The 12,962-nt window shown below is 33.6% G+C and overlaps 1 protein-coding gene across 1 annotated transcript in view; it reads left to right on the top strand.

Annotated features, from left to right (window-relative positions):
• The window catches only part of LOC123533751 (ubiquitin-associated and SH3 domain-containing protein B-like), a 40,800-nt gene extending 28,096 nt beyond the window's left edge, over positions 1-12,704 (top strand). Inside the window, exons 8-12 of the mRNA XM_045315580.2 lie at positions 2,605-2,743; positions 3,310-3,432; positions 6,811-6,903; positions 9,672-9,917; positions 10,256-12,704. Coding sequence (XP_045171515.1) covers positions 2,605-2,743; positions 3,310-3,432; positions 6,811-6,903; positions 9,672-9,917; positions 10,256-10,503 — 849 coding nt within the window. The 3' untranslated portion in view covers positions 10,504-12,704. The remainder of the gene's footprint in view (positions 1-2,604; positions 2,744-3,309; positions 3,433-6,810; positions 6,904-9,671; positions 9,918-10,255) is intronic.
• Positions 12,705-12,962: the final 258 nt, after the last annotated feature.

Here is a 12,962-nt window from a genome sequence, read left to right as displayed (position 1 = left end):
CAAGTTTGTCAGATTTTGTCTCCTGACAAATGATGCATATTTCTGTGCTATCTTGAAATGGTCTCTTTAAATGCACTGTCTTGTCCATTCTTACTGTGGAATATTTTAACACCTATGAAAAACAAAATAATATTGTATTACTTATCATTTACAATCAATAATAATATATAAAGCTAGCTTTAACAGATACTTTTTACTAAACCTATCACAAATATTAAAAGTTAAAATAAATGCAATTTCACCAAATATGAAAATTTAACGATGTATATTAAACAAAGCATTTCTAAAATTTTATAGAAAAAATACGTATAATTTTTTCCTACCTGCAAAGCAGTGATTTCATGAAGTATTCTTGACACCTCTAAAACCGTAATGACCACAAAAGAGTGTGTCCTTGTCAGAATTTATGTAGATTAATTAACAGGTAAAGCATTTCAGAGTGTTTAGATAAGGACTTTACAATAACATGATCAGACTCAGATTATTATTGTAACAGAGACCAGGATTGTTATATTAATTAAGCTCACATTAGCCATAATCTTAATCCCTGTCACACTTAATTTTCACCAATTATTATGATGCTTCTTTAAAGGTATTAAAAAGTTTATTGTTCAATAAAATTTTACAAGGATTACATAATGTTATACATGTTATTCTTTTCTCTATTAAAGACAATGCTATGTTAATTAAGTTTTAATTTCTCCATTATTTTTGTCTTAAATGATTTTTCTAAAAGAATGCATTTCATCAAAAGTATTATTTTCTTTTTGACAAAATTCCAGCAGAAGCTTTTAATCTTTTAATCTTATACTTATTTTCATTTTTTTCTATTCTATGAATGACGTTGAATATTTCTAAAAATATAAAATGTCTTCAAATTCCCCTTTTTGAGCCCCTGAAGTACAAATTTTTAACTTGTAAAATAGTTAACTGATAAATATTAACTCAATTATACTAAAATATGAAACAATATTTTCAAAACATATCTAAAGATAAACATTTGTATCATAAAATAATATCAATGGAAATAAAAATTGTAAAAAACAGTGGTCATTTTTGCCCCTGTTTTTAACCCTTTCAGAGGCATTTGCCAGATGGCCAACATATATTTTTGGATTCAGCATACCCAAATTATGTCAAAAAAGTATGTTGGACCAAATACTAACAAAATGCTCGTAACTTCTTAAATAAGCATATATCTGCAAAATCGGACTAGACTAATACAGGTGCTAATGTAAAGAAATTTGCTGTGACGGGCGTATATTGTGACATTCTGGCACTCTTGTTTAAACATAAAATGTAATATTATAATATTTGATATAACTTATTAAATAAGTCCAAATAATGTCTGGGAATCAGCTTGAAATATTCGGATGGCTTAAATCATTGGCAAATATCTCAAAAACAAGCACACGAACATATACATTTTATTTCACCCTGTTATAGACCATATGTTTATTTACAACTGAGAAGTTTCATTTAAATCTACATTGTGGAAAAGTTTCTATTTGGGAAAATGTTATCAAAACTATGATTTTCCCATAGACTTCTGTAATGAAAACTTGTGTATCTTTCAAATATTTCAAATCAAACTCACTGCCTTATGTTTTTACCTGCCAAATTTTCTAAATATATTCTGAAGTTTTGAAAAATTCAGATGGAATCAAATTCTACATTGTAGTTTTTTTTTTCCATTCCAACTTGCAGAACTACCAAAACAATATATTGATAAAAACTTATAATTGATTTCTTCTCATGAACCACATGATAGATGTTCACTAAACTTGGTCTGTAGTATTCTTGTATGGACCTCTCACATTATGGTTATTAATGAGTATTACCACAAATGGTTCCACTTTGCAGCTCATTGGGGTTGCCACAGTAAGAAATAGAAAAAAACCTTAAAACAACTTTTGATAAACTGTTTAATAGATGTTCATCAAACTTGTTCAGAAGCAAGGTCTAAAGGTCATTTGGACCTTTTGTTTGTTCTTTGATTAAGATAATTTTCTGCACTGGACATCCATTGTTTCCCTTATTTGCGGTAATTAAACAATTAAACAACATCAGTGCTTATGGCTTCAGAATGCTAGTAGCTTGGCACACAAGGAGTATACTGTAAAATCATTTAATTTCGTGGGCATGAAATTTTGTGGTTTTGGTCGGAACAGCAATTTCGTGGGGAAAAGAATGTGTGGATTTCAACTTTCGAACATCAAATGAATTTGAATTTTACTTGTTCATTGGGATTAAATTTCGTGGATTGACTCAACCACGAAATCCACGAAAATTAATCCCCCACGAATATTAATGATTTCGTAGTAAACCCTGCTGATAGATTTTATTCAGAATCAATAGTTTCTTGGTATTTTTTATAGATTTAGGCCAGCAGTCTCGTTCAGAGTCAAGAAAATTTTGTCATTACCACAAAACAGTACTGTATTTCGTATGTTGCACAATATTTCTGCTACAGAATTTGTTCCGCACATATTTCTCGATACAAATCTAAAAACTACACATAGTACTCTTTGTTAAGAAAGTCTACACCAATCAAATACAGTTATATTTAAAACAGGCAGCTGTAGACTACAGAATATATTTCAGGTGAACAAACCAGCAAAAGAGAAACCTATCCCTGAGAAAAGAGAACAGCCACCTCGCCAACTGTTTGTGATTAGACATGCAGAGAGGATGGACTTCCTGTTTGGAAGAAGTTATTGTGATACAATTTTTGATGATGCCGGTATGTCTGAAAACTACATACATCCAAATACAGCTTGGTCAAACAATTCATAGCTCAGACGCTCGAGCTCACTAATGTGGTCCCCGATCAATTTTACAGTGTTTTTATATACATAACTGTAGATTATCATACAGTTCATATTGCACTTATTTTCACTAAAATTTGAAAAACTTGTGAATTCAGAACAGGCTTGACTAGTAAACTGCATACTGTAACTTCCCTTATATTTCACTCATAGTCACATTCCTGTATCCAGTATAATTTGGTGAAGATTTATGCAGTCTGGTATGAGAATCATGACCAATTCAAGAACTGGCCAACATAATTAGGAAAAAGGTATGGACCACATGACAAGCTGGAGTGAGCCAAAGTGCTTGAGCTGCCAGTTTGTGAGCTCACAGTTTCACTATAAAATATAATGAAGAGGATATACCTCTGTCAGAATTCCACTCTGTTTATGGTCCTGTTTATATTAAATACATACTGTAATTCTTTTTACACGATTGATATTTTCCAGACAACTAAAGATTGTTGTTTTAGGCAGTTTCATTCTTATATTTGTACAGGCAACTATACCCCTGTAGACCTGAATATGCCAAAACAGATACCAAAACGAGCCTCTAACCAGTGGGACTATGCTAAAGATGCTCCTCTGACGTGCATGGGCAAGTTCCAGGCATTTGTGACAGGTAATCCATTTTCATGTGCTTATTAAGATAGTTGAATTAAAGTAATGTTATTTATTTATGTTAAGTTGAGAAGACATTTCCTTTAACCATGCACTTCTTTACAAGACACACAGCCAGCTTTAGGTTTTATTAGCGACAAAAGACTCAAACATTTAAGTTTACCTGAACTTTGTTCAGTGTATGGTATTAGCTGGATGGCTGGCATTGATTGTCCATCACTCTGCATCCTGTATTAACACTTAAACACCATCTGCTCAGAAACTAGTGGTGAAAAAATTAAACCAAACTTGGTCTTTAACATCATTGGATAGACTTCTCATAAGTTTATTCAGATGATCCTGCTTGGCCATTTATAGGGTTAGCCATGAAGCATCATCTCATAGACCTCTCTCAAATGTGTATAAATGGCCCGTTTTAGGTGCCACCAGGAATAAGAAGTAGAAAACATTTCAATACCGTTTTCTTATGAACCACTTGAATCTTGACTAAACTTGGTCTGTAGCATCATTGTATGGTCTTTTCTCAGTTAGTTTCATTCAATGATTTTACTTGGCCCTTTTAATGGGCCATCAGAGCTTAATATAGAAAAACATTTAAACAACTTTTAATGAACCATTTGTTGGATCTTTACCAAAATTGGTCTGTAGCATCATTGTGCAGACCTCTCTAAAGTTTATTCAAATGGTAAAGCTTGACACATGGTAGGAGCCACCAGAGCTAAAGATTTTGAAGCCTTTAAATGACTCCTTCGGAAAAACCATATAATGGATCTTCACTAAGTGTGGTCTGTAGTATTTTTGTATGGTCTTCTTTCAAGTTTGTTTAAATATTTTAGCTTGGCACCATTTAGGGGCTACCAGGGGTTTAAAGTGGAAAATCCTTTAAATCACTTCTCTTCTGTTTCTCCAAAGATGTATTGCAGCATTGCATGAGCCTTCCTCCGATTTGATTAAATGGTTACTAATATTCTTGACTCCTTTTAAGGGGGCTTCCCTGGCCAAGTGGTTACTGTCGCTAACTTCATATCACTTACTCCTCACCAATGTGGGTTCGAGCCTCCCTTGGGGCGTTGAATTCTTCGTGTGAGGAAGCCATTCAGCTGACTTATGAAAGGTCGGTGGTTCTACCCAGGTGCCTGCCCATGATGAAATAATGCACGGAGGAGTACCTAGGGTCACCCTCCCCTATCAGTGCTGGAAAGTTGCCATATAGCCTATAATTGTGATGGTGCTATGTTAAATCCAACAAAATCGACGCCTTTAATGTTAGAAGAGAGAAAAAACTTTCAACTACTGCTCTTTAACATCTGGCTTGATCTTTAACAAACTTGTTCTATAGCATCTCTCTGTTTTATTCAAATTGTTCTGCTTAATGCCTTTTAGAGACTGGCAGAGCTAAAAATAGAAATTTGCCATGAAAGACTTGAAAGATCTTCTGTTTATTTGGTCTTCAGCATCCTTAGGTGGACCTTTCTCAATTTTGATTGACAGCATATAGGGACTGCTAGAGCTAAACCATAATTTACCATTTGATGAACTAAACTTAATCTGTAGCACCCTTGGTTGGACCTCTTTCAGGTTTGTTCAGATGGCTACATATTTTTAATAATGGCAAAAATAGAAAAAAAAGCTTTCGATAAGTTGAATTGAAGTTAACCAAATTTGGTCAGAAGTTAGGTCAAGAGGTCAAGGTTCTCCACAGGTGAACAGCTTAGGGTCATTTGGACCTCATGTCTGAATTTGTATAGACTTGATATTTGAATGTTTAAAATTGGAAGTGAAGCTTTGAAGAGTTAAAGTGCGGTATGAATACCGACAAATAGCGACAAAAGACTCAAACATTTTAGTTTATCTATATTTATATGTTGAAAATTGCAGGTGAAGCATTAAAGAATAAGGATATTATGCTTTTATGTGTTGAAAATTGCAGATGAAGCTTTGAAAAGCTAGTGTAGTAATTTATGTGTTGAAAATTTCAGGTGAAACATTGAAGAGTTTAGGAGTAGTATATTTATGTGTTGAATATTTCAGATGAAACATTGAAGAGTTGAGGTGTAGTATATTTATGTGTTGGAAATTTCAGGTGAAACATTGAAGAGTTTAGGAGTAGTATATTTATATGTTGAATATTTCAGGTGAAGCATTGAAAAGTTCAGGTGTAGTATATTTATGTGTTTAATATTTCAGGTGAAGCATTGAAGAGTTCAGGTGTAGTATATTTATGTGTTGAATATTTCAGGTGAAACATTGAAGAGTTCAGGTGTAGTATATTTATGTGTTTAATATTTCAGGTGAAGCATTGAAGAGTTCAGGTGTAGTATATTTATGTGTTGAATATTTCAGATGAAACATTGAAGAGTTGAGGTGTAGTATATTTATGTGTTGGAAATTTCAGGTGAAACATTGAAGAGTTTAGGAGTAGTATATTTATGTGTTGAATATATCAGATGAAACATTGAAGAGTTGAGGTGTAGTATATTTATGTGTTGGAAATTTCAGGTGAAACATTGAAGAGTTTAGGTGTAGTATATTTATATGTTGAATATTTCAGGTGAAGCATTGAAGAGTTCAGGTGTAGTATATTTATGTGTTTAATATTTCAGGTGAAGCATTGAAGAGTTCAGGTGTAGTATATTTATGTGTTGAATATTTCAGGTGAAGCATTGAAGAGTTCAGGTGTAGTATATTTATGTGTTTAATATTTCAGGTGAAGCATTGAAGAGTTCAGGTGTAGTATATTTATGTGTTGAATATTTCAGATGAAACATTGAAGAGTTGAGGTGTAGTATATTTATGTGTTGGAAATTTCAGGTGAAACATTGAAAGTTTAGAGTAGTATATTTATGTGTTGAATATATCAGATGAAACATTGAAGAGTGAGGTGTAGTATATTATGTGTTGGAAATTTCAGGTGAAACATTGAAGAGTTTAGGTGTAGTATATTTATATGTTGAATATTTTAGGTGAAGCATTGAAGAGTTCAGGTGTAGTATATTTATGTGTTTAATATTTCAGGTGAAGCATTGAAGAGTTCAGGTGTAGTATATTTATGTGTTGAATATTTCAGATGAAACATTGAAGAGTTGAGGTGTAGTATATTTATGTGTTGGAAATTTCAGGTGAAACATTGAAGAGTTTAGGTGTAGCATATTTATGTGTTGAATATTTCAGATGAAACATTGAAGAGTTCAGGTGTAGTATATTTATGTGTTGAATATTTCAGGTGAAACATTGAAGAGTTGAGGTGTAGTATATTTATGTGTTGAATATTTCAGGTGAAACATTGAAGAGTTTAGGTGTAGCATATTTATGTGTTGAATATTTCAGGTGAAGCATTGAAGAGTTCAGGTGTAGTATATTTTTGTGTTGAATATTTCAGGGGAAGCATTGAAGAGTAAAGGGGTAGTATTTCATCATGTGTATGTATCACCTTCATTTAGATGTGTTCAAACAGCTACAGAGATTCTTAGAAGTAAGCACAACACAAAATACATTCACCAGTTATGGTAAAACTCACGTGTTATTAAAAACATAAAACAAACAAGAGGGCCATGATGGCCCTATATCGCTCACCTGTTATCATTGCACTTGAGGACAAGAAGGTCCTCAGAAAAAATATCTAAGCCCAAAGGACAGGAACAACAAAGGGAAGAAATTTAACCAAAAAGAAAAAAAAATCTTACAAGGTATAGATATGTTAAAATACACCTAAAAATTGGAGGTACCATCCATGTTGTATCACAGAAAACTGGTCTCATGTTTTCCCTAAGGCAAATAATAAAAAAATTACTAAAAATAAGCTATTTATAGTAACGTAAAAGGGAAGTATTTAAAAAAAAATATTGTAAGTGGACAAAAGAAGGATCTGCCAGATAAATCTGTTGACATAAATGAAATTTCAGATCAGTATCTTCATTAGTTATGGAGATATAACAATTTTAATTTGAAATAAAGGGAGGTAATTTGACATAAAATCAGTCCAAAGTTATCTACCCTGATTGTCTCAGTCCAACTAATAACAATAATGAAATTTCAAATAAGTCCTGTAAGTACTTACTGATATAAATCCATTTTGATTCCAATCAGGGGAGGTAATCAGATATAAAATAACTCTGGAACCTATGATTGGATCTGATTTGTCATGGAATCCAAGATTTAATGTTGTTGAAGATATTCTGGAAGTTTGTATCAAATAAAATCATAAATGAAGTCTCTATATGGCTGCAAAAGCCAAAATAGCCAATTTTGGGCCTTTAAGGGGCCATAACTCGGGAACCCATGATGGAAACTGGCCAGTTGAAGAAAGGAAGCAAGATCTTGTGGTGATACAAGTTGTGTGCAAGTTTGGTTAAAATCAAATCATAAATGAAGCTGCTATTGTGCAGACAAGGTCAAAATAGCTTATTTTGGACATTTCAGGGGCCATAACTCTGGAACCCATTACGGGATCTGGCCGGTTCAAGAAAGGAACCGAGATCTTATGATGACACAAGTTTTGTGCAAGTTTGATTAAATTCGAATCATAAATGAAGCTGCTGTTGTGCAGACAAGGTCAAAATAGCTAATTCTGGCCCTTTCAGGGGCCATCACTCTGGTACCCATAATGGAATCTCGCCAGTTCAAGAAAGGAACCGAGATCTTATGGTGATACAAGTTGTGTGCCAGTTTGGTTAAACTAAAATCATAAATGAAGCTGCTATTGTGCAGACAAGGTCAAAATAGCTAATTCTGGCCCTTTCAGGGGCCATAACTCTGGAACCTATTAAGGAATCTGGGCAGTTCAAGAAAGGAACCAAGATCTTATGGTGATACAAGTTGTGTTCCAGTTTGGTAAAAATCAAATCATAAATAAAGCTGCTATTGTGCAGACAAGGTCAAAATAGCTAATTCTGGCCCTTTCAGGGGCCATAACTCTGGAACACATAATGGGATCTGGCCAGTTCAAGAAAGGAACCGTGATCTTATGGTGATACAAGTTGTGTGCAAGTTTGGTTAAAATAGTTATAAATGAAACCACTATCGTGCAGACAAGAAATTGTTGACGGACAGACGCACGCACGGACGGACGATGGACAACAGACGAAGGGTGATCACAAAAGCTCACCTTGTCACTATGTGACAGGTGAGCTAAAAAGCAGTAACTTGGATTGTAAGGAAGAAATCTTGCTGGTATGGTTTTGTATACAGCTGGGTTTTGTTCATTACTGATGTATTGACACAAACAAAAATAACTGCAGTTTTCCCCTATTAAAGTGGTGAATCTGACCATATAGGTTTTTGAAGGTAGATCTGTTAGATGTAAATTCATTCAACTAAAGTCCTTCCAAATATGATGCATGTCACTTTCCACTTTGATAGTGACATCACAAAGCAAATACAATACAACTTATTTCACTCAAGCTTGCAGAGGCCATTGAAATGTGTTGGAACCATTTGTAGTTTTAGCAAACTGATTTTCCAGTAGTGTCATATATAATTAAGTTGTATTTACCCAAGAAACATCTTAAGATGTTCTTTGTATCATAAGAGGTAACTAATTAAGGAATATACGAAAATGTAATTGGTTTAATACCTATTCTAAACAATTATAAACACATCATTAATTTAAAAGCAATAGTTTTGTAAGACATATTGAAGTAGGATATCCCAAATGAAAAATAAATTGTGTTTAAGCCTGTTGCTCTGGCATAATTTGTGCATTTCTTAATCTTAAAGGTAAGCATTATATCGATAGACTGTTGCAATTTATCAAATAAAGTATTAGATTTTTATCAATTGTGTACCATTTTATATTTCGTCTTTGTTTTTCATAATCATATTAAAACGGTTTATAAATTATCTTAAAAGTTGTAAAAGCATGAAGTGGTACAATGGGGAAATAAAACAAAGTTATAGAAAGTTAAACCTTCACTTGCCAATTGATGAGCTGTTTGTTGTTCAAGAAAAAAGTATTATATACACTATATAATTGTTAGGACCAGAGGTACATTTCTAGAGTTTGAGCCATCATTGTTCCAGGGATCCAAGGTAGAACAATAATAATTACATAGTATAAAAGGATTTACTTGGATAGGACATGGAGTTTGAGGGAATGGGCGTAATAGCGCAATCCGAGTCTGAGTAAACAAAGTTGGACTGTAGGTGGTTTTGTGTTATCAACATTGATCAAATTTGATGCATTGCAATTTTTGCACCTTACTGTTAGCATTCTGTAATCTGGTATATTTGTTTCTTTTAAAGGTATGGGTCTCCAAAATCTAGTTATAAGAGTGGAACCTGGTATATTTGAATGGCTTGGCTGGTACCAGTTAGGATTACCAAGGTTTTTTACCCCTACTGAGTTGAAAGGCCATGGATATAACATAGATGTTTCCTACACACCAGTAACCCCAGCATCCAGGTTTGACATGGATGAAGATATTCAAGATTATTACAAAAGATCCGGAGAAACAACCAAAAAAATACTTGCCAAACATCAGCATGAAGGTAGGTTACACCTTAAAAATCTTCAGAGTATGTAATTGCAGTGTTAAGACAATTAGTGCCCTTCCTTGTCTATAATGATTTAATATTGATTTTTGGAAGTACTTTATATAACAAACAGTAACTGTTGTCAATTAACATTCTATTTTTTGACAAGAACCATTTTCATGAGTTTATCTGGGTTTCTCAACTTGAAACAAAAATGCTGGTTGAATGTTTTTGAAACATTGGCTATCTAGCAAACTCATAACCCAGATTATCCTGGTTTAACTTTTTTCCATATGATTATCCTTTGATAAGTGTAAAGTGATAAAATGCGCATCAATATCTTTACTTTTCAGGTGGGAACGTTTTGATGTTAGGTCACGCTGGTTCTGTTGAGGTTTGTGTACGACAGCTTCTTGGGAAAAGTCCAAGAAGTACACAAGATTTCCGAGAAATATGTCCGAAGGTGCCATACTGTGGACTTATAGTATGTCAGGAAGATGTAAAGACAAAGAAATGGTCGGTCATAGACACACCTATATTACCCCTGACACATGGACAGAACAAGAAGATCCACGTCAAAAATCTACTTTATCCTTCTTAGTTCATATTTGTTTTGTTAGTGCTGTTATATATTTTACAAGAGACTTTACATGTATAGTTCATGCGGACTAACACTCTGCCAGATTCTGTTTTTACTGAAAATAGCTTTATGAAGCTGTAAATACAAGCAAATATATCAGTTAAGGATAACATATGCTCTGATTTCATATTTAAAATATGAACAGTTACTTTGCAGTATCAATGTAGACATGAAATAAACATGTTTGTGTATATATTTGAGCCGTGCCATGAGAAAACCAACATAGTGGGTTTGCGACCAGCATGGATCCAGACCAGCCTGGGCATCCACGCAGTCTGGTCAGGCTCCATGCTGTTCGCTAACAGTTTCTCCAATTCCAATAGGCTTTAAAAGCGAACAGCATGGAGCCTGACCAGACTGCGCGGATGCGCAGGCTGGTCTGGATCCATGCTGGTCGCATACCCACTATGTTGGTTTTCTCATGGCGCGGCTCATTTATAGGTACTGTATGTTAGGTTTATGATCAAACTACACTCTGATCAATGTATAAGTAAACATAGTTTGAATATGTAATGCCACAATGACATTTAACTATGGTTGAAGCTGTGCATACACAGTTAGTTTATATATTTAGCCAAGTTAGATATAGTTGATGAAATTTTTTTACCACTGCCATTAAAAATGGTGGGGATGGGAGGAGCATATAATGTTTTCCTGTCCGTGTGCACATATGTGTATGTCCAAGCATCCATATGTTTGGGAGTGCACAAAATCATGTCTGGCTGATGACTTTGTATTACATTGTTGAATTTTGAAATAACTTGGCACAAATAACTACCATAACAAGATGATAAATCACATGAAAATTTTGAAAGTTCATGTCACACTTGGAGGTAAAAGATTTAAGATCATTTTTCTCGTCTGCTTAGAGTTTTTTATGCATGCATGGATATTTAATTATATTGGCACAAACATTTACTATAACAGAATGATGTGTCAGTTCAAGACTCATACCTCTCCATTAAGGTCATGATCAGACTTACATGACAAACTTTTACATCATTTTTCATGTCCAGTCTGTAACTTCTGTATGAATAGATTGGTAATCAAATATCTTGGCAAAAACGTTCACTATAACATAAACAGCATGTTGTGTGCAAGACCTAGACCCCTAGCTTAAAGGTCAAGGTCATCCTAAGAGGTCAAAGATTTTATGCCTTTAACTTTTGTATAAATGGATGAATATTCTTTAACTTGTTATAAACATTCGTCGCCATTACTAGACAATATGTTGTGTTTAAGACATTGGCCATTATTTCAAAGGTCAAAATCCCACTTAGAAGCCAAAGATTTAATCATTTTTCTTGTTCATTCAAGAAGTTTTGTACTTTTGTTTATACATAGATAGATATTTGAATTACTTGGCACAAACAGTCACCATAATAACATGATGTGTCAAGTGCAAGACTTAGACCCTAGCTAAAAGGTCAATATTTTTTTTAGCATTCAACGATTTTATGTCACTTCTCATGTCTGGTCTGTAACTTTTTATGCATATGTTATATATGCATATGTTAGGATATTTAATTATTTAGAACAAACTTTCACCCCTTCAAGACAATGTAATATTAAATCATTGAAAAGTGAAATGAATATTTACATTTTGTTTCTGTTCCAGTCCATAATTTCAGTTCCTGTGTTCTACTGTCAAAGTGCCGTTACTCACAGGACTCACATTTTCTGAGTTCTAACATCACTTAGTGGGGCCATCAGTGTCCTAACATCACATCTTAGGGGGTGTATGGGGAATCTAGATTGAATCTAGTCTAGATTTCAGTCAATAATGAGAAGATAGTGTAAGTAGAGCATAGTATATCTGTAATGTTTTCATTAGAATTGACCTTTGCTTATCTTGCTGATTCAGTGCAGTAGGTTCACCTGCACTTTTATTCCTATGCATTAGATCATATTATGTTTATTTTGTGTGTACATTCATTTTGTAGTCTATTTGTCAATCCTTGAAGTTATACTGTTGTTACTCTGTAGGCCAAAAATTTTCATTTTTACTGTGAAGGGTTCATTAAGAATGACTGAAACAAAATTATTCTGATAAATTTAGACTTATTTCAGACTTTAGATATATTGTATTACAATTCTCAGCACTTACCAGTATAATCAGATTGTAAGGTTCAAAACATTAAGCAAAACAGCATAAAACTTGACTTGACTTTGTTATTTTTGATGCATTTTTATTGTAAAAAATCTCAGAATGACCTTTTAGTGCAATGTTAACCAGTAAGTACAATGTTAGCTAGTAAGTACAATGTTAGCTAGTAAGTACAGTGTTAGTTAGTAAGTACAGTGTTAGCTAGTAAGTACAATGTTAGCTAGTAAGTACAGTGTTAGCTAGTAAGTACAGTGTTAGCTAGTAAGTACAATGTTAACCAGTAAGTACAGTGTTAGCTAGTAAGTACAGTGTT

Source organism: Mercenaria mercenaria, chromosome 12 (genome assembly GCF_021730395.1).
Source record: "Mercenaria mercenaria strain notata chromosome 12, MADL_Memer_1, whole genome shotgun sequence".
NCBI lineage: Eukaryota > Metazoa > Mollusca > Bivalvia > Venerida > Veneridae > Mercenaria > Mercenaria mercenaria.
The sequence above is the reverse complement of the archived record's forward strand: the minus strand, read 5'-3'. Positions and strand labels throughout refer to the sequence as shown.